This window comes from Electrona antarctica (assembly GCF_951216825.1).
Source record: "Electrona antarctica genome assembly, chromosome: 20".
NCBI classification, from domain to species: domain Eukaryota; kingdom Metazoa; phylum Chordata; class Actinopteri; order Myctophiformes; family Myctophidae; genus Electrona; species Electrona antarctica.
Window position 1 is genome coordinate 7,551,931 of NC_136801.1, and position 22,481 is coordinate 7,574,411.

The 22,481-nt window shown below is 43.9% G+C and overlaps 1 protein-coding gene across 1 annotated transcript; it reads left to right on the forward strand.

Annotated features, from left to right (window-relative positions):
• Positions 1 to 1,786: 1,786 nt before the first annotated feature.
• Positions 1,787 to 9,190, forward strand: pi15a (peptidase inhibitor 15a; the record flags this gene model as incomplete). Its single annotated transcript, XM_079489361.1, has 5 exons — positions 1,787 to 2,074; positions 4,640 to 4,758; positions 5,926 to 6,058; positions 6,163 to 6,278; positions 7,360 to 9,190. The coding sequence occupies 5 exons, from the start codon at positions 1,787 to 1,789 to the stop codon at positions 7,493 to 7,495; spliced, it is 792 nt and encodes a 263-aa protein (XP_079345487.1). The 3' UTR covers positions 7,496 to 9,190.
• Between the last annotated feature and the right edge of the window lie 13,291 nt (positions 9,191 to 22,481).

Consider the following 22,481-nt stretch of genomic DNA (forward strand, 5'->3'; position numbering starts at 1 on the left):
CCCCCTCTCTGTGTTTATGCATGCATGTTCTGACTGCGGGTCCATCATGGCTGCAGCAAAGTGTTCTGACTGCGGCTCCATGGCTGCAGCAAAGTGTTCTGACTGCGGCTCCATGGCTGCAGCAAAGTGTTCTGACTGCGGGTCCATGGCTGCAGCAAAGTGTTCTGACTGCGGCTCCATGGCTGCAGCAAAGTGTTCTGACTGCGGCTCCATGGCTGCAGCAAAGTGTTCTGACTGCGGGTCCATGGCTGCAGCAAAGTGCAACGTCTATCACAGTGGTTCTCCAACCTTTTTAACCCATTTTGACCTGAGATCAGATTCTAAAAATGTCTTCTACATCCTGACAGTTTTCTGAAAAAGCTATGTTTCTATGTACAAGCTCGTAGCGCGCCACTCGGTGGCGCGCTATGAGCTTGTAGATCTGCTATTTTTCAATAGCTAAAGCATAACATAATGCTAACACCAAAAGGGGTTCCCGCCCAAAATGGGTTTTTCAAGGACCTCCAAAACTCAGCGACCAAATGGACCCGTAAGGACAGGTCCATTTGGTTCTATTTGTACACTCTCAGAGTTACCGTATAAGGGTCCATTTTGGAACCCCCAAACAGACACCCCCAACTCTTCACACTGATGAAGGCTATAGCCTTTTAAATAATATAAAAGTCAACTCACTCATGCATGCCACTGAGTGCGACCCACTACTTTTAAAAAATCCATTTGGAAGCCCCTCAAGGAACCCTGAGCCTGAGGGGTCCTACTAGGGCTAGGGCCCCACTTTGACAACTACTGGTGTATCACGACTCCAGGAGAGTAAATTCAGTTTTTGATATAAATTATAGACAAGCAGTGTGTGCTTACTTCAGCCTATTTGATTATTTATTGTTCATTATATTAGGGTCAGATCCTGGAAGGATATAAAACATATATATAAAAAGAAAAAAAAGGCACGAAAATGTTTAAAAAAAGAAAATGTTGACTATGTTGACTATACTGCTGAATGTCATGAAGTGCTATAAATTAAAAATAATAATAATTATGGTATTAGGCGGGTACAACTCAGAATTTGCTCTCTTTTCATTCATCAAAGTGATGCTCATCATTAGAATGTTATTAAGTGTTTAGGTTTCTCACATATTGAGTCCTGTTTTTCTACTCATCCTTGCCACACCCTTCCCTCGATCTGCGCTGTCTGACTGCACCACCCGATTATCCCTTTTCTTATCAAATATTTGCCTTTTTCATTTTCTGCAGCTGTGCAAACCGAAAGCAGATGTTTTGATGAAATTAAGAAAAGATCTGCCCGGAGCAGCTTAACCAAACACTAGGCTACGTTTCCCAAACGATGCTTTGTTTCAGGTGACAGGGAGGGGCTGGGGTGCACCTCCTGCATCTTCCACTGAATTATATAAACCCGTTGACTCGAGAGAGCGCCCTAAGTCCTCCTTACAGTTTGCAAAGAGCACAAACCATCAGTGGAAGCTCCCTCCCCTCTCTCTCCAGCCCAATCTATTGCACAGGCATATGGAGAGATAACCTAGCAACGCGGACAAGCTGCAGGGACATTAAGGTAGGACCTTAAGATTCATTGACGGAATTTATGTATCCCCATCGTGCGTATATAAGATCTATAGGACTGTACATGCGGCGCGTCTTTGTTGAGAAACGTCATCATGGATAAAGTTTTCTAAAGTGTATGTTTTTGTTTTCTTTCCAGATCAGGTCCAGACCAGACTGACTACTACGGAATACTCTGTCTGAACTTTTTTTCTTCTCCCCTAAATCAAACATGAAATCTCAGTTCTTATTGGCCATAGACTTTATGCTACTGTGCATATCTTGCGGAGCAAGTGCATTGGCAACGACTATTCCACTCATGTCCGCGACGGGGGTGCCAACTACCAACTTCACCAATGTTGGCGCAGCAGCGCGCAGCTATGGAACAGACACCACGAATATTTCCAAAACCAGGAGGAAGAAGCGTTACATCTCCCAAAACGACATGCTGGCCATTCTTGATTACCACAACAAAGTCAGAGGGAAGGTGTTTCCCCCGGCGTCCAATATGGAGTATATGGTAAGTAGCCTATAAATATAATCTGTTGTTTTGATGAATTGAACATGGTGGACCCTCTTGTAAACAAGTGTAATGCTTAATTGGGTCGTCCACTCACAGTTAACAGTCTTTGTATTGAGTTTGTGCTTGAAACCTACTGTAATTCTGCAAACTGTTAATAAATATTTCAATCAATCAATCAATCAATCTAAATGCCGAAAGACCACTTCTTTGACCAAACCAACGAGGAAGTAAGGTGGGAAGGTGCCAATTAGATCAAAGGGTGTAATTGGTTTATGGCGATAATAAATTGTATACAGGCTATTGCAAGTAAGCTACAATGTAGACACCTGTACAAGTTATAAGACACCAAAAGTGACAACCGTGTGAACCGTTTACCACCCTCAGCTGTTGAGTTGACCACCAAAGATGGGGTCATGTGTAATACAAGTAGCATGCTGGCAGAAAAAAACATTAAAGGGACACTTCACCCTTTTTGCCAAAAAATATATGTTAGTGACGTTTAGAAGATTTAGAACACTTTCCTGGGGGTCTTTATGTGTGTAATATGTGGTTTTAGATATTTTAGATTTTAGCAGTGAGTCCAGTGTCTCTGCATGTCATGGACACTGGGCTCACTTCCTTCCTGGACTACAATTCCCATAATGCTTTCCCAAACGGCTCCTACTTGTTGTTGTGGATAGGGGGAGGGCTGTCTTACTGAGACAACATGTACAGTAGTTCAGGAAGTAAGTGAGCCCAGTGTCCATGACATCAGAGACACTGGGCTCACTGCTAAAATCATCATCAAATCATCATCATCACAACATAAAGACCCCCAGGAAAGTGTTCTAAAACTTCTAAACGTCATTAACATATATTTTTTTTGCAAAAAGGGTGAAGTGTCCCTTTAAGGAGGTAGCCTAGTAGAATGAAGTAGTAGAGGAGGCTGACCAAACAGTCAAAAAGGACACGCACATCTATACCTATAGGCTGGGTGCTGGATCACATCTATACCTATAGGCTGGGTGCTGGATCACATCTATACCTATAGGCTGGGTGCTGGATCAAAATAAAGTCATAAAGAATAAATGAAAAATCCGCACACCAATTAAGGCTCCCAAAATATCTTTAGTAAAACCTGTAGACTAAGCTCCTGCACAGGTCCATTTATACACAATCACATCAACACTAGTGTACAGTTCAAGTTTGAATCGGAGTTTATTTTGCAAGATCCACAGATGCAGAACATCCTACATGTTTACCTTCATTTAATTTAAGCGAACAAAAAATATTCGAATTTGAGTTCTTTAATGAATCAATCTGAAAACACACAGGCAGGCATGATGGGGGTTATATCAAAACACTGCACTGCAATAGTCGGGAGTCTTAGAAATGATGTCATCAAAGGAAGTGTCTCCCAGTGAGTTGCGTAACTCAATCCGAAATTGTGATCCCCCAGTAAGTGAGGGAAATCCCATAGCGGCTGATAGGTTTGACTGTCAAGCACTCATATCTAATGAGAGAGCTATATTGTATTATTGTATGTTCCCAAGGCCTGTCTCAGGTTTATGTAACCCATCAGATGAGTTGAGTTTACATATCTTGCTATGGGAAAGTGGATGAGTTGAGTTTACATATCTTGCTATGGGAAAGTGGATGAGTTGAGTTTACATATCTTGCTATGGGAAAGTGGATGAGTTGAGTTTACATATCTTGCTATGGGAAAACAGATGAGTTGAGTTTACATATCTTGCTATGGGAAAGTGGATGAGTTGAGTTTACATATCTTGCTATGGGAAAGTGGTGAAGGCCTGTAACCCATCAGATGAGTTGAGTTTACATATCTTGCTATGGGAAAGTGGATGAGTTGAGTTTACATATCTTGCTATGGGAAAGTGGATGAGTTGAGTTTACATATCTTGCTATGGGAAAACAGATGAGTTGAGTTTACATATCTTGCTATGGGAAAGTGGATGAGTTGAGTTTACATATCTTGCTATGGGAAAACAGATGAGTTGAGTTTACATATCTTGCTATGGGAAAGTGGATGAGTTGAGTTTACATATCTTGCTATGGGAAAGTGGATGAGTTGAGTTTACATATCTTGCTATGGGAAAACAGATGAGTTGAGTTTACATATCTTGCTATGGGAAAGTGGATGAGTTGAGTTTACATATCTTGCTATGGGAAAACAGATGAGTTGAGTTTACATATCTTGCTATGGGAAAGTGGATGAGTTGAGTTTACATATCTTGCTATGGGAAAGTGGTGAAGGCCTGTAACCCATCAGATGAGTTGAGTTTACATATCTTGCTATGGGAAAGTGGATGAGTTGAGTTTACATATCTTGCTATGGGAAAGTGGATGAGTTGAGTTTACATATCTTGCTATGGGAAAGTGGTGAGTTGAGTTTACATATCTTGCTATGGGAAAGTGGTGAACTCAGAAAAAAAGCCCCAGAGTCTTATCTCACATCTCACCGCTGCACTAAACATACACAGAGAAGGGTTTGCCGTGTATATTTTCTATCGGTTATGCAACAGGGGTTCACCGTTCACCCCCCTGTTTCTCTTGTGTGTTTAGGTGTGGGATGAGACCCTGGCGAAGAGCGCAGAGGACTGGGCACACGCCTGCCTGTGGGAACATGGGCCACCGCACCTCCTCAGGTTCCTGGGTCAGAACCTCTCGGTCAGGACAGGACGGTGAGTGACCTCTTTGACCCCCCCCCCCCAAATCACCCCCACATCTGCTGGTTCTCTCAAGGATGGCTCTCTGGAGTCATGGTTCTTTCCCTTCTTCTGTCTCCTAGCGTTTTTTCGCGCAGTGACCCGATGAACGTGTGAGGAATTTTCCTGTTGCCTAACAAATAAACAAGTCATGTTTCCAGCCATGACCTGACGGGACATGACCTTCCGTGTGGAAACTCTTGGAACACTTGAATGGGCTTGAAAATGTCACCTTTTCCTTTTCCCCCAAGTCTTTAGATCTCACTGACCTCCCCTGGAGAGAGTTGGCAGGTCAAAGGAAAATATAGAACTTTTACCAAAGGTGCCAACTGATTAGGCAAGCAGAATTGTTATAGTGGGATTATTGTATCTCGCACTATATGATGGCATACAATGGTGTGCAATACTGTTGTATAAAGAAAATCTTCAAACCTGCTGTTGTCAATCTCTGCTAGTGAAGTTACCGGCAATTCCAACTGTTTGTATACTCACTGAAAGTGAGCATATTACTAGTTATTTGTCTTTAATTAATACAAAAGGGGCTATTTGAGAACACATACTCATTCACTGCTGACTACACATCTGATTGGCGATCAGATAGGCGGTTGAGATACAGTACACGTGCCCATTCGGAGCGGGACGGTTCTGGAGAATCACTCATCCAACTTCACACTTGACACAGCACTCCCCAGTGTCCTCAGCAATACACCCGCCATGTGTGAAGTCGATCGGATGAATGGTTCTCAAGATATGTGAAGGACAGCCAGACATACAGAGATACTCCTCGATATGCCAGATTCCTGGAAATTACAGATAGACGTCCAATACAGAGTATTATATTAGTGACTAAAGTGAAAACTGTCAACAAAAATCCAAGAATGAGCCTGGCTTTTTAATCTGACTTGTCATGACTGAATTTGGGTATTAACTTGCGGATGCCAGTGTATGATACTGGTTAGCAATGCATGATATCTATCTACTGTATATTAGTATTACATATCAATTAAGGAATATTATTATTTACAGTAACCTGTCAGGTGTCAATAAGTGAAGGTATCAGAATCAGAAAATGTATTGTTAGTGTCACACAATCAGACCAAGTCTTGGTAATGGAGGAACTTATCTGGCTGTTTTTATTCACAGCTATCGATCCATCCTTCAGCTTGTGAAGCCATGGTATGATGAGGTCAGAGACTATGCTTTTCCATATCCCCGAGACTGCAACCCTAGATGTCCCCTCAGGTGCTATGGGCCCATGTGTACTCATTATACACAGGTAAGCAATTATGACATAATGGTAGTGGCTTAATACAACTGTATTACCATGAAAATTACATTATGTAACTGATTAATTGAATGCCAAATGTGTCTGCTTTACAGATGGTGTGGGCAACAACAAAGAAAGTTGGCTGTGCTGTTCACACGTGCCACAATATGAATGTCTGGGGTTCGGTTTGGAAACGGGCAACATATTTGGTGTGCAACTACTCACCCAAGTAAGTATACTATACATATTGATTACTGCATTACTAAATTATTAAATGTGTGTAGTTGCAGACATAGTTTTGTCAAACAAAGCTGTTCTGGTCTGTGCTGGGCTGTGCAATGACACCCATGTCACTTGGCGATCCAGCTAACCCCAATACAAGCCTGTGTATGGGTACTGCATTCCAAAAGCTCCAGGGACAAAAAAAAAATCCAAATGAATTCTTTCCCTTATTCCAGAATCAAAGCCCCGTGTTTCATAACTGTTGGGACTTGTGACTGACTTGTGACCTAGGTTCTTTAATCTTATTGAGGGGAGACATATTTAAGAGTAACACATTCAGCACACTGATGACCTATTTTAGCAATTAAAATATGGCCTCCATACTGTGGGTCACGAGTTGGCTCATTTTGGAGTTGATAAATGGTCATTACAATTTAGGCATTTAGTGGACTCTCTTATCCAAGTGCGAGATCAGAATTAGCAGAGTAAGCGTGAACTCTAGTCAACAAAACACAAGGAAAATAGTCACCTAGGAGAGAGAATGTAGTGCCTCAAAGAAACTAGAGTAACAATGATATGAATGATGACCGGTAAACAATTAACCTAGCATCTGTCCTTTTTAACTGCAATGATGAGCCTGCACAACCAAGTTTTTCACCCACCTTACTTGTAATGCGATGTGACAATAAACATTGATTCGGATTCTGTCACATCTGTCAAGTCATAATTACTGGGTGCCTTCCACACAGCGCACCATACTTTAACCCATTTTGGGGCGGGAACCCCTTTTGGTGTTAGCATTATGTTATGCTTTAGCTATAAAAATAGCAGATCTACAAGCTCATAGCGCGCCACCGAGTGGCGCGCTATGAGCATGTAGGTCTGCTATTTTTGAAAAATCGAACAACCACTGACATAGAAACATAGCTTTTTCAGAAAACTGTCAGGATGTAGAAGACATTTTTAGAATCTGATCTCAGGTCAGAATGGGTTAAAGACATCCTGAACATTATCCTCTTTGAAATTGATAGTTGTGTCTACGTGTGCTCAGCAGTTCTGTTCACAATCTGGATATTTCTGTCTTCCAGGGGTAACTGGATTGGAGAGGCTCCCTACAAAGTAGGAGTTCCATGCTCAGCCTGTCCTCCCAGCTATGGGGGTTCATGTAGCAACAACATGTGCTTCCCTGCCCTCAACACCAACTACCTGCACTGGTTCAAATAGGCACAGGTTTACACGCCGTACAAGCAAACAACTTGCCACAAAAGACTATATTATATGTTTTTTGTTTGGTTTTTTTTATCCCATAAGGATTTGCACAACAGTTCTGGACAATGCTATTTTGTATATATGGGCTTATTTAAAGACAAACATATGTTTGAAGGCAGCGGACATTTTTCAGCGTTGATGACATGTACATAAAATGTAAATTATTTTTGTTAAATTCTTACTAGAACTTTTTAATTTCTATGATGATTTGGATTGGTGGAAGATAATTTATCTTCCTCTTTGATGTTTTATAAACACTATGTATGTGGTGCTGCATAAACGTTTTATTTTTCACTACAGCTGGTTTTAGTATTGACCAGATTTGTTATTTTGTTGGTGTGACTGATAAGTTACACGATCATAGCTGCTTTAGCAATAGTCACTATGGTGCTAAGGACATCACACTGCCATTGTGTGCTCTGCCTTTCCGTAATGTCATAATCTGAAGATCAATGTTCTTGACCTCAGCAGGAGGTCACAAAGCTGTTTGCCAATACAGTCAGGAATACACTACACCCCAGCAAACACAGGTATAGTGGATTTCCTATACAACAAATTGGCAAAAGTCATGTTCACCGAAGTGCACTTACTGTAAAGAAGAATAATGCACAACAAAATGGGGCAGTCTCCAGTGGAATTTCAGTTGAATGCCCAAAGTCAGCATGAAACTAAGACTCGACGTGACACGTGTTGTCAAAGATCACATTTCATTTAAACTTTTATGATCAGGACCAAGACTACAGCTGGATGGTGCTTTGTCAGATTTTGTATGCACTGGTTATGTATTCATTACATTCATTTCATCAGTATTGTGGGCATTTTTTTCAATAATGTTTCAATATGTCTGCTGGCATAGTAAGAATATGACACATCTGATTCTGTTCTAGTTTCATTTCATTTTGTAGCTATATTGGGACAGTTTTTGGTTGTTTATATTTTCCTCACAATCTTGTCAATTATGTTTTAGCTAGTTTATGAGATATAGGTACTAAAGTGCACCTTAATTGTTTATACATTTCCAAAATATCAGGAATTTATATATTTTTTGTTTGTAATATTGTATAGATATTCATTATAGCCTGAGTTTGACTAACCATATACTACCGTACAACCATATTGTAAGTTATTCTTTTTTTATATGCATAAATATTGAAATGATATTCCCTTTGGTTTTGTCAAATAGATTGTACATAGTAAAGTTTAAAAACATTCACTTGCATATCAACTTTGATTTTGTCAGAGGAAAATGGATTAGTGTGTACTATTTGAACTTGTATTCCTGTCCTGCATTTAGAGTAGGCTTTTCCTATGAACTAAAGCACTACCACAATATTGGCAAGCAAATGCCTCAACTTCTTTGACTTGGCTGATGCATTCAGATTCCTTTCAAAATTAGGCCAGTTTCGGAATACAGTAGTATCCCATATCTACTGCAGAGACCTTCTGGATCAGCCATGTTATGGAAGCATAAAAACAGAAATGTTGGCAGTTACAGTATATATATATAAAAAAAACAAAAACAATGTATTGCAAAATAGGAAATTAACTCTTATCTGCACTGACTATATTTAACAAAAAGATTTATTTGTGCAATGAATTGTGCTTTTTCAATTATGTTTCTGTGTTTTGTAATAAAATGGTTTATTTTGAGGGTGTGTTTTTGTATTGTTTGTAAAGATCCACCCGTGATGTTCGCCAGGCCTAAACAATACCCATTGTTGTCTGTGGTATGAGTGTCTGATATTGATTAGATATTCTGCCTAAGGATGTTCAGTATCATGTCATCTCTTTGATTTTCTCTTTTCACTTTCAATTAAATGCTGCCATTGCAAAGTCCACATCCTGGGTATCAAAGACTGAGAGATGAGAAAACACGCCGCAGCTACAATTGAATGCCATTAAGATGAGGTTGACTTTGGCGGTGTCTGTCTGTGTCTACACAAGTGGAGGGACAACCGATACGTTTTCAGGGGGCCTTCTTGTTCAAGTGTATCCCATGAAACCAATGACCTCTCCTCTAAGTAGAGAGGGAGCGAGGGAGAAGTACCAGAAAATGCCTAATTTATGCACTGTCGTGCGACAGTGTCGCATGACGGAAATGAGCCATCCACAAGCTCACAATGCATCGCATTGAAAGAAGACCAAGAAGAATAAAAGAGGGTATATATGATTTGAGATTTGAGAACTGCTGTATGACAGCTGCAAGGTTGGGTTTCTTTTATTTTGATTTGTTCTTTCGTTGTCCTTTTTTAGAAAGGTTACCCAGATGTGGGAAGTACAGTATGTGAAAACCTGAGAGAGAGGCAGAAAGGGATGCAGGAATATGATGCCATAAATGTTTTGATGTGTTGGGCAGACACATCAGGTCCTGCTCTGTTCTCCAGCTGAGATAAATCCTACTGAGCCAGTGTACAACACCTTACATGGTGAAACCTGCGCGCACACGCACGCACACACACACACACACACACACACACATCATGTCAACATGATTGGTGGAACAGACCAACATCAATGTACATACTGAACCTGGACATCATTTAGAACAAGCAGTACGTTTCATTAATCCTGTAAATTCCTTAACAGAACCTACAAGAGTGATACCTGACTAGTACTACTAACAGTATGAGTGAAAACCTGACCTGTCTGAGAAAATGATCGATTGCCCGGACCTTAGACTGTATAACAATCGCCATCGGTCTCTCTGTCTTGCCTCTCCATGTTTCCATGTGTTTGTCTCAGACTCTATTTGCTACTTGAACCCTAAGATCCCTCACCATTAAGTCTGCACCGCAGCCACCTGTCCTGCACTCCCAATGCCATATTATGGTCCTGCACTCTCCAGACATTGAACCTTTATCCAGCAGCCTGCCATAGCTATAGCTTACTGTATGTCACTGACCTCCAAAGGTGTCCATCTTAACCCAGAGATCAGATTCTAAAAATGTCTTCTACATCCTGACAGTTTTCTGAAAAAGCTATGTTTCTATGTCAGTCGTTCTTCCATTTTTCAAAAATAGCAGACATACAAGCTATGAGCTTGTAGATCTGCTATTTTTCAATAGCTAAAGAATAACGTAATGCTAACACCAAAAGGGGTTCCCGCCCAAAATGGGTGAAGTCACTGCAGGTCTCCAGAGAGGTCCCGCCTACTTCGCTGGAGTCTACTACTGGCCATGCCCCGAGCATCTGTAATCCGTTTTTGATTGATGGTTTCCATTGTACATTGCAATGTTCACACCAGCGACCAAAAGGCAGCAAAACATGGTGGTAACGCTTTCCTTTTTGGTTTCGGCCAAGCCGGAAGGGCCCATGGTCCCTTAATTGGCCAATGGCCAATAATTGCAGTTCTGCCTTAACCTTGCACTTGGTTTTCACAAAACCTTTCAATATGGTAGAGGGCTATGCCAAACGGTGAGGACGCGAAGCCCACAACTCTACAGCACTCAATTGAAAATGCAAACTTTGAACAGGCATACATACAGTAGCTCATGAAGCGTTTGACCGTAAACAATAAAACTTCGATACACGTCTCCTCATGCCGAACAACTTTCGTGTTCTGACTTTTGACCTCTGACCTTTAGATCACACCATTTAGCACTGTTGAGCAGCCTAAAAGTGCCATTCACACTGAGCACTATAGTTCACGCGTACGGGTGTGATTCTTCTCATTGCTTGGCCCCGTCTAATCGCTGCTTGCGGCTATATATCTTTTGGTATATTTATCTTCAGTATTTTCGAGCTGGGCGCTAAATTCAGATGAATTTACGTCCCACTTGAAATTCAGTTTAATTTGTTCCCTCAGAGCAGCTCCGCCCACAGTATATCTGGTCGTCATCCTGTCCGTCCTTCAGAGCGTCTGGTAGTCCTGCTCATCTTCCACCTTGCTCCATCTACAGTACATCGCCAGCAGCAGGGGGTTTAATAGTCTCCAATTCCTCTGCCAATAAATCCTCTCCAAGCTTTTAGGTGCTTGTGCCAACTTCTTGTTCAGTCCACGATGATGTATCTGTAAGTTCATACGTATAGTATGGCACATCTTAAAAACATCAAATAAAATAAAAATAAAACATAATTAGGAATTCATCTTTCGAGACTGTGATTGATAAATTTGGTTAACTTTGACTTGGGGCGGTGAAGGTAAATCGCTTATTTGGGGAGGAAGTGGCAACGTCAAAGGACAGAACTTATAAGGCAGAGTTATTGATCATTACGGCGGTGGTGGTGGTGGCTGCAGGTTGAGTCATTTTTCTAAGGCTTCGAGCAGCCATCCAATAAGCTGTCAGGTGAGCTCCGCTGATGGTGAAGAGTGTGAGAAAGAGATCGTACAACACCGCAAAATTGCCTTCAGTACAATGCTGTTAAATGGAGATGGATCTTCTGTGGACGGTGCCTGGTAATGGTATCCAGGTTTCATAGTGTGTCATAGACTTGAAGAGGAAAATGCGATTGTAAAATATACTCTGGTCTGCAGTACTCTGCAGTCCTCTCCACAGGACGAGTCTCCTCTCTTAGTCTCTCGAGACAGAAGAGGGCGCTGTTTTTCCTTTGTTTTGCCAATGGGTACCCAGATTGCCTCTCTGCAGCCTCATCATTACAGCCCCCCAGAGCTCCAACAGTCCCCATGGAAGCAAACTTGGCAGGAGGGCTCCATATATTGGGGGTGTTTAGTAGCCTCCGGGACCGCAGGCATTTTAGTTTGGGAGAGGCTTTCCTCTCATTTGTTGGATTTATCTTTTTGTCTCCTCTATTGGATGATGCACAGACAGGCCTGTATATTCAGCGCCTCTCAATGCAGAACCGCCATCAGAACCAGTGGCACATGCCCAGTGTATATAAGCTCCCTCACTGTGTGTGCAAATCTCTCCAGAACCGCACTGTCACCACAGAGGCACTAGGGCTCAGCACTGTAAGAATGGAGCCGCTGTTGGATGGGGAGACAAACCATGGTTAACCCATGTTGACCTGAGATCAGATTCTAAAAATGTCTTCTACATCCTGACAGTTTCCTGAAAAAGCTATGTTTCTATGTCAGTCGTTCTTCGATTTTTCAAAAATAGCAGACCTACAAGCTCGTAGCGCGCCACTCGGTGGCGCGCTATGAGCTTGTAGATCTGCTATTTTTCAATAGCTAAAGCATAACATAATGCTAACACCAAAAGGGGTTCGCGCCCAAAATGGGTTAAAGATCAATGTAATGCAGTCAAAATAAGCTTGGGGAAAACAAGCCCATAACTCTTGCCATGGACAGTGTCAATATTCGCTTTCTTGGCCCAACATAAACAAGTTGGGATGAAATGTGCTGTGGCGCGCCCCGCAGCACCTGGACAGTTTTTCACTGCATGCTCTGCTCGTCCGCCAACACAGAACGGATTAGACAGTCGACAGACGTTACTTGTTGCCAAGGCGGGAACCCTCTTCTTCCTCAGGTGCAGAGACAGGATTAAAGGCTGCTGCAGTTTGTGGTAGACAAATTGAATGTCATATTGTTGTAGTACCATTTATTCACCAGATCAATACCGTATACACCTCTGTACAGCACTAGTACTTGGCAGATGTGGGTAGGCAGGAGTGTATTGATTACATTTACAAGTTCAATAGGGGAATGTTTGAGGACGGAGTAACAGGCACAGATGATGCCTGGATCTTCGACACAGTTTGTATACGTATTGCACAAGGTCTTCCAAAGATATTACGACAAGCAATATGCATTTTTTTATATAGTGCCTTTATCCAAGGCGCTTTACATAGATTGTGCATTACATTCACCCATTCACACACACCGATGGCGGTGGAAACCATGCAAGGCACCAACCAGCACATCAGGAGCAATTAGGGGTTCAGTGTCTTGCTCAAGGACACTTCGACACTAACTCTGGCAACCTTGCGGTTACCATCCAGCCACTCTACCCCTGAGCCACCGCCGCCCCAAAATCTTGAATTTGATGACAGATGAATGAATACCCTGATAGTTTACATACATGCCTGTTATTTAATGTCCTGCATCCTTCATTTCCTGGTGTTCTTCTACATTTAAGGTAACCGTTGCACCCCCCCTCACAGTCTTTGACTGTGCTGGTGGCCCGGCCTGTACCATAATGTCTGGCTAGTGTGTACTAGGTCAGGTGAGTCTATTGACATGTGTATTTCACAGGGTCTGATGTCAGCCATTGGAAACATGTTTTGGGATCTTTGCCAATGTTACCGTGTATGTGTTAAAACCCTTTTGCTGCCATAAATCCTTTGGAGGGGCATCGGTGAACCTCTGAGTTAACCGCAGGCCATGTTTGTGCAGTCCTTCTTTTGACACTTTCAAACAAGAGAGGGAAAATGTAAAGCTCCCAAGGTATACCGATCATTCGCGGTGGCACAGACAGCCTATTTTAGTCTATAATACTTTTCATTTGGGACAATGTGTATGCATAACATTTTGTTAAATGTTCCAGTTTCTCCAGTTCTTATAGGTGGATTTGTACATATCCTCAAATTGCCTACGAAATGTTTGCAGGTGGTTTGTAGCAAATTGGCATTTGATCAGACAAAAAGAAAACAAAATACTGAATGAACTTGAGATTTATGACATTAGGCTAATTCCCAGTGTTTTTTTTGCCTCTCCTCTATAGTAAATTAATTTGGCTTTAAAATAGGCCTATTCATTTTATGATCTAGGTCAGGACAGAGAGTTATCAAAGTGGGGTCCAGGGACCCTCAGCTTTCCTTGAGGATGGGGTTCCAAATGTCCCCTTGCAGGTCTGTAACTCTGAGGGTACACTGTTGTACACTCTCAGAGGTATAGGCGTCCTAAAAAAAGATGTTTGAGAACCACTGTTCCCTGTAGGATGTGAACCCCATGTTATATGCAGTGAAGTCTGTATTTACCTCAGACCCAATCTGGGAACCCATCGGCAAAGAAAAGGAAAAAACACGCCTCTTTTCTGACGCATTTGGAAATTGTGTGAGTCAAGAGTCAACCTCAGACCTGACGTAGTGTAATCACATACTGTACAGTATGGTCAACCCTGGCACTACTGTACTTTTAACCTCCTCCACAATGTTTTGCAGTGAGAAAAATAGGGAATCCCGGGAGTCCCGTTTCAGTCTAAGAACACAAACTGATGCTGAAAGTGACCTGTGGCCTGTGTTTAGCTTCCATGAATACCACTGTAGTCTTTGTCTTGGACACAGACTACTTAACCACTAAAAACCCTCTACACCAGAACATTTCCCTTAATTCCTTTACTGCAACAATAACAACAAAATATATATATATATATTTCAAAATAGGATTTGAATAGCTTATCTACAAGCTCAGAGCGCGTTGTGAGACATTTTCTCGTTTGGGTCTCGAGCTAAAACGTTTGGGAAGCAGTGTTCTAATCTAGACCTGATAAGTTGGACCCGAGGTGGCACTGTACCTGTAGTTGACCGCATTTTTCCATCTACACTAAATCTCTTTGCCTAAAAATACCTGACCTACAAACTCGCAACACATCACGCTGCGACACGCTGTGAGCTTGTAGGTGTTGATCTGCTATTTTTTTTTGGCCAATGCTCCCCTCAGAACATGGATGCTGGGGTTCATGTGGTTAAACGCCCTAGCTTGGCCTTCAGGAGGGGCCACATCGCAGCTTGGCCTCCAGGAGGGGCCACATCGCAGCTTGGCCTTCAGGAGGGGCCACATCGCAGCTTGGCCTTCAGCAGGGGCCACATCGCAGGTTTCCTTCCACTCCCGCTGCACTGGCCAAGATCAATGCACGCACGCACACACGCGCACGCACACACGCGCACGCACACACACACCAGCGCCTGGGAAAGTGACGCTTAATCAGATGGGCTTTCCTCCGGTACTCTCTTTCAACCGCATTGAACAAGACCACTGAAGCTTTGATGCTTGCTCTGGGTTATAACACACTGACTCAGTGCACTGAAGTAGGGCTATTGTAGTGAGTGTTCAGAGACACACACACACACACACACACACACACACACACACACACACACACACACACACACACACACACACACACACACACACACACACACACACACACACACACACACACACACACACACACACACACACACACACACACACACACACACACACACACACACAGTTCTCTAGGTTCTATTCTTTGTACGACTCTGGGTGTGGCCCAAACGGGGCTGTGTGCCCGCCTCTGACATGCTCTGTGTACAGAGAGCAGTTCAGAACTTGTCTCCTTTTATCCTTTCTATCAGATTTCATAAAGCAACAGTATTCCAATGTTTCACATTTTTATGAATAGATGGATCACTGCCAGGTCCTACGTGACCAACCCCAACCCTTATATCTCTTCCAGTGGTAATAGCCTACAGATATCTACAGACTCCCGGGTGCCAGGAAACTGAATGCTCGGTGGATTACATTAAAGTGCTGCGTACGTAGTGCATAGATCTAGTGCTTCTCAGCCTTTTTTGGATCAGGGCCCATTTGAAAATAGTAATACAGTATCAAAAATATAATCATTCACGGCCTACCCATGTTCTGACCCGAATTGCTGCCTTAAGTGATCGGCTGGGTGGGCTGTTTTGTATTTGCCAGAGCATGTTTTCATTTGAATGATTAATCAATCAAATGTGTTTCGGTTTGGATCAATGGAACTAACATACTTAAGTTATTGTTTATCATTTAAAAAATATATATAATAATGTTAAAATATCATTCAAATGTTATGGTTTGACAATTACTTGCAGGGGGCCCACGGACAGACCACCAGTGGGCCACAGGCTCAGCCCACAGGTTGCGAACCATTGGATTCAGGCTTTAGAGTTGACACCGAGGTGTGGTGCTGCCAAAATGTACTTAAGTGCAGGAAGGTGTGTGTAGTACTCTTGTGCTGTGGCTAATACGGTATAGAGATCTGGATGTTGATGAACACTGCCACCTGCTGTTGAAACAGGAATCATTACTTAGTTGTAACATAAGGTCAGTTGTTTTCTAAATTAAATAATAGATTTATTGGCAGATTCCCAGGATGGAATCATAACATGTGAATCATGTCAAGAGTATTAACATAACATGACTCACTGACACTCTGACACAAGAATAGAAAAGAAAAATCTATGTATATTACAGTACAGTATATTCATTTTATCAAATGTCTCAATAGCAACCCATTCTGGGCGGGAACCCCTTTTGGTGTTTTAACTAAGCATTATGTTATACTTTAGCTATTGAAAAATAGCAGATCTACAAGCTCATAGCGCGCCACCGAGTGGCGCGGTACGAGCTTGTAGGTCTGCTATTTTAGAAAAATTGTGAAAATGCGGTACAAATCTTTGAATATATATTCTTTCAGAAGACTTTTTATTTCGATGTCAGGCCTCAATGGGTTAACCGCTATACAGTTCCAGCTTGAATGCAAGTCATCCTATAAAGTAAGGTCTCTGATTTGTTTTTCTCTTATTTGAAAAGAACCATTTCAGTGGAGTATATGACAACATTATTATCTAAAGACGTATAAGACTACTATACTATGACTTCACTGTCTGGAAAGCATCAACCACACTAGGCTTTAGACCTACTCTCTGTAAAGCGCCTTGGATAAAGGCGCCATATAAATGCACCATTTACTCTACCCCCCCATTGCACAACACACAAATGCACACAAACGCATGCACATTGCACACACACACACACACACACACACACACACACACACACACACACACACACACACACACACACACACACACACACACACACACACACACACACACACACACACACACACACACACACACACACACACACACACACACACACACACACACACACACACACACACACACACACACACACACACACGTTCAGTTTTTTCAATGACTGGCCGTGGGTGTATTTCTGTCTGTCTGTCTGGGCCTCTCTGGGGTAGGACCCATTGACCCCTGCAGCTGATTGGGCTTGCATTCGGGTCACACGCTGTTGAGCAGCCTAAAGGGCCAGTCACACTGAGCAGCCTAAAGGGCCAGTCACACTGAGCAGTCTAAAGGGCCAGTCACACTGAGCAGCCTAAAGGGCCAGTCACACTGAGCAGCCTAAAGGGCCAGTCACACTGAGCAGCCTAAAGGGCCAGTCACACTGAGCAGCCTAAAGGGCCAGTCACACTGAGCAGCCTAAAGGGCCAGTCACACTGAGCAGCCTAAAGGGCCAGTCACACTGAGCAGTCTAAAGGGCCAGTCACACTGAGCAGCCTAAAGGGCCAGTCACACTGAGCAGCCTAAAGGGCCAGTCACACTGAGCAGTCTAAAGGGCCAGTCACACTGAGCAGCCTAAAGGGCCAGTCACACTGAGCAGCCTAAAGGGCCGGTCACACTGAGCAGTCTAAAGGGCCAGTCACACTGAGCAGCCTTAAAGGGTCAGTCACACTGAGCAGCCTTAAAGGGTCAGTCACACTGAGCAGCCTTAAAGGGCCAGTCACACTGAGCAGCCTAAAGGGCCGGTCACACTGAGCAGCCTAAAGGGCCGGTCACACTGAGCAGCCTAAAGGGCCAGTCACACTGAGCAGCCTAAAGGGCCAGTCACACTGAGCAGCCTAAAGGGCCAGTCACACTGAGCAGCCTAAAGGGCCAGTCACACTGAGCAGCCTAAAGGGCCAGTCACACTGAGCAGCCTAAAGGGCCAGTCACACTGAGCAGCCTAAAGGGCCAGTCACACTGAGCAGCCTAAAGGGCCAGTCACACTGAGCAGTCTAAAGGGCCAGTCACACTGAGCAGTCTAAAGGGCCAGTCACACTGAGCAGCCTAAAGGGCCAGTCACACTGAGCAGCCTTAAAGGGTCAGTCACACTGAGCAGCCTTAAAGGGTCAGTCACACTGAGCAGCCTTAAAGGGTCAGTCACACTGAGCAGCCTAAAGGGCCAGTCACACTGAGCAGCCTAAAGGGCCAGTCACACTGAGCAGCCTTAAAGGGTCAGTCACACTGAGCAGCCTAAAGGGCCAGTCACACTGAGCAGCCTAAAGGGTCAGTCACACTGAGCAGCCTTAAAGGGTCAGTCACACTGAGCAGCCTAAAGGGCCAGTCACACTGAGCAGCCTTAAAGGGTCAGTCACACTGAGCAGCCTAAAGGGCCAGTCACACTGAGCAGCTTAAAGGGCCAGTCACACTGAGCAGCCTAAAGGGCCAGTCACACTGAGCAGCCTAAAGGGCCAGTCACACTGAGCAGCCTTAAAGGGTCAGTCACACTGAGCAGCCTAAAGGGCCAGTCACACTGAGCAGCCTAAAGGGTCAGTCACACTGAGCAGCCTTAAAGGGTCAGTCACACTGAGCAGCCTAAAGGGCCAGTCACACTGAGCAGCCTTAAAGGGTCAGTCACACTGAGCAGCCTAAAGGGCCAGTCACACTGAGCAGCTTAAAGGGCCAGTCACACTGAGCAGCCTAAAGGGCCAGTCACACTGAGCAGCCTAAAGGGCCGGTCACACTGAGCAGCCTAAAGGGCCAGTCACACTGAGCAGCCTAAAGGGCCAGTCACACTGAGCAGCCTAAAGGGCCAGTCACACTGAGCAGCCTAAAGGGCCAGTCACACTGAGCAGCCTAAAGGGCCAGTCACACTGAGCAGCCTAAAGGGCCAGTCACACTGAGCAGCCTAAAGGGCCAGTCACACTGAGCAGCCTAAAGGGCCAGTCACACTGAGCAGCCTAAAGGGCCAGTCACACTGAGCAGCCTAAAGGGCCAGTCACACTGAGCAGCCTAAAGGGCCAGTCACACTGAGCAGCCTAAAGGGCCCGTCACACTGAGCAGCCTAAAGGGCCGGTCACACTGAGCAGCCTAAAGGGCCGGTCACACTGAGCAGCCTAAAGGGCCAGTCACACTGAGCAGCCTAAAGGGCCAGTCACACTGAGCAGCCTAAAGGGCCAGTCACACTGAGCAGCCTAAAGGGCCGGTCACACTGAGCAGCCTAAAGGGCCGGTCACACTGAGCAGCCTAAAGGGCCAGTCACACTGAGCAGCCTAAAGGGCCAGTCACACTGAGCAGCCTAAAGGGCCAGTCACACTGAGCAGCCTAAAGGGCCAGTCACACTGAGCAGCCTAAAGGGCCAGTCACACTGAGCAGCCTAAAGGGGCCAGTCACACTGAGCAGCCTAAAGGGCCAGTCACACTGAGCAGCCTAAAGGGCCACTAGTCACACTGAGCAGCCTAAAGGGCCAGTCACACTGAGCAGCCTAAAGGGCCACTAGTCACACTGAGCAGCCTAAAGGGCCAGTCACACTGAGCAGCCTAAAGGGCCACTAGTCACACTGAGCAGCCTAAAGGGCCAGTCACACTGAGCAGCCTAAAGGGTCAGTCACACTGAGCAGCCTAAAGGGCCAGTCACACTGAGCAGCCTAAAGGGCCAGTCACACTGAGCAGCCTAAAGGGCCAGTCACACTGAGCAGCCTAAAGGGCCAGTCACACTGAGCAGCCTAAAGGGCCAGTCACACTGAGCAGCCTAAAGGGCCAGTCACACTGAGCAGCCTAAAGGGCCGGTCACACTGAGCAGCCTAAAGGGCCAGTCACACTGAGCAGCCTAAAGGGCCGGTCACACTGAGCAGCCTAAAGGGCCAGCAGTCACACTGAGCAGCCTAAAGGGCCAGTCACACTGAGCAGCCTAAAGGACCAGTCACACTGAGCAGCCTAAAGGGCCGGTCACACTGAGCAGCCTAAAGGGCCAGTCACACTGAGCAGTAGAACTATAACTGCAGCCAGCCAGTGGTGTTGTTGAGCAGCCTACACCGCTCGGTTTTTGGCATACTGCAAGAATCTATAGAGCGTCGCAGTCCCGCCCCCTACCAGGGCCCAGGAAATGATTCCCCGTTCATTTTCCTCATAGACATTTCAAAAAAGTATTTATTTAAAGACCTTTTAAGCCTCGTACAAAGAGTTGTGAGAAATCGTGACAACAAACACAATTTTTCGGGCCAAACAAATAATTAGAAAGAAGAAGGAAACGACAACTTTTTTGGTTGTTTTTCTTCTTTGTAATTATTTGTTTGGTCCAAAAGATTGTGTTTGTTGTCATGATTTGTCACAACTCGAGTTGGCTTTGTACGACGCTTTTAAGGTCTTTAAATAAATACTTTTTGAAATGTCTATGGGGAAAATGCATTGGGAATTATTTCCTGGGCCTGGCATCGTCATGAAAGGGGGGACTGCGACGCTCTCCCGCCCCCTACCATGGCCCAGGAAATGAATCCCAATGCATTTTTCCCATAGACATTTCAAAAAGTATTTATTTAAAGACGGTTACGCCGCGGACAAAGCCAACTCGAGTCGTGACAACTCATGACAACACAAACAATATTTTGGACCAAACAAATAATTACATAGAAGAAAAACAACAAAAAAAGTGTTGTAACCTGCCGTTTTTTTCTTCTTTCTAATTATTTTTTCGGCCCCAAAAATTGTGTTTGTTGTCATGATTTGTCACGACTCGAGTTGGCTTTGTCCGTGGCGTAACCGTCTTTAAATAAAAACTTTTTGAAATGTCTATGGGAAAAATGAACGGAGAATCATTTCCTGGGCCTGGTAGGGGGCGGGACTGCGACGCTCTATAGTGCCATGGGGAATAGCATGTAGAGGCGGCAGTGCCAGCAGCCAATCACATGCAATCTTATTCAGTTGACTCTTGGCATCGCTTGTTGTAACAAGACACTTATTCAAAGACCAAATGCATACAGTATTAATAACTTCTAGGCTTCTGTAATTGCATATATATACAGTATAGATATGTTTTATTATTATACAATTCCGAAAATAATAAATTATATTTGACGTGGACTACAGCAGTTATACAGTACAGTCAGTACCTAGTATGTCATTTGCATTGACTGCACTATTCTACGTAACATCGCTAAAATAAAGCCAATTCTCACGCCCCCGGATCTAGAGAAAACCATGCATGCATTCGTATCTTCCCGCCTTGATTACTGTAACGGACTCTACACAATGCTAAGCCACTCTTCATTATCCAGACTCCAATTAGTACAGAACACTGCAGCCAGAATCCTCACTAACACTAACCGTAGAGCACACATAACCCCGGTATTAACTGGACTGCATTGGTTACCCATCAAGGCCAGAGTAGATTTTAAAATCCTTTTAACCACTTTTAAGGCACTTCATGGACTGGCCCCACTTTATATCCTCGACCTTTTAACCCCTAAGGATAATGTGAGACCCCTCAGGTCCTCGGATAAAGAACTCCTAAAAATCCCAGTGACTAGGTTAAAGACAAAAGGTGATAGGTGATGTGTGTATATATATGTGTTTTTATATGTATATATATATTTCTTGCATTATTTTACTACTATGTTGTTTAACCTGTTTTATATTTTGTCACTGTTCAGCACTTTGTAACCTTGTTTCGAAAGGTGCTCTATAAATAAAATGTACTTACTTACTTACTATTCAGGATTGTGCTGTTGACGTATAGGCCTATTTTAGTTTGTGAGCTGTGCTTGAAGGTCAGTAATTGAGGAACTATAGTTACCTGATGCTGAAAAAAGCATCCACAGCGTTTGGACACCTCGTTACAACGTGACGTTTCCCCTGCGTCTCCTAACATCATTAGCCTACATCGCATTATTATTAATGCTGCCCCCGTGACCCATATACATGCTCAGCAGAAAATTCCATAAATGTCCTGTGACGAAGGCGCACTTGCTTCTTAAAAGTAATGGGAGCTGACACCCTGATTGGTATAATTAATGTAATGCCCAAAACACAGCCATGACTAATTCAGAGGCTAAATATAACCCCAATTGTGGCATGCGGCAACATTAATTTTCAGATAACCCCGCCCCCCGGTACCCCTGACTCATTTTGCACCTTCGGCATTCTGCGGGCGCCGTAGATCATCTAGAAATAGGACCCTGTTATTTTTGCCGAATGTTCGTTTATTTTTGCCAAATGTTCACCTATTT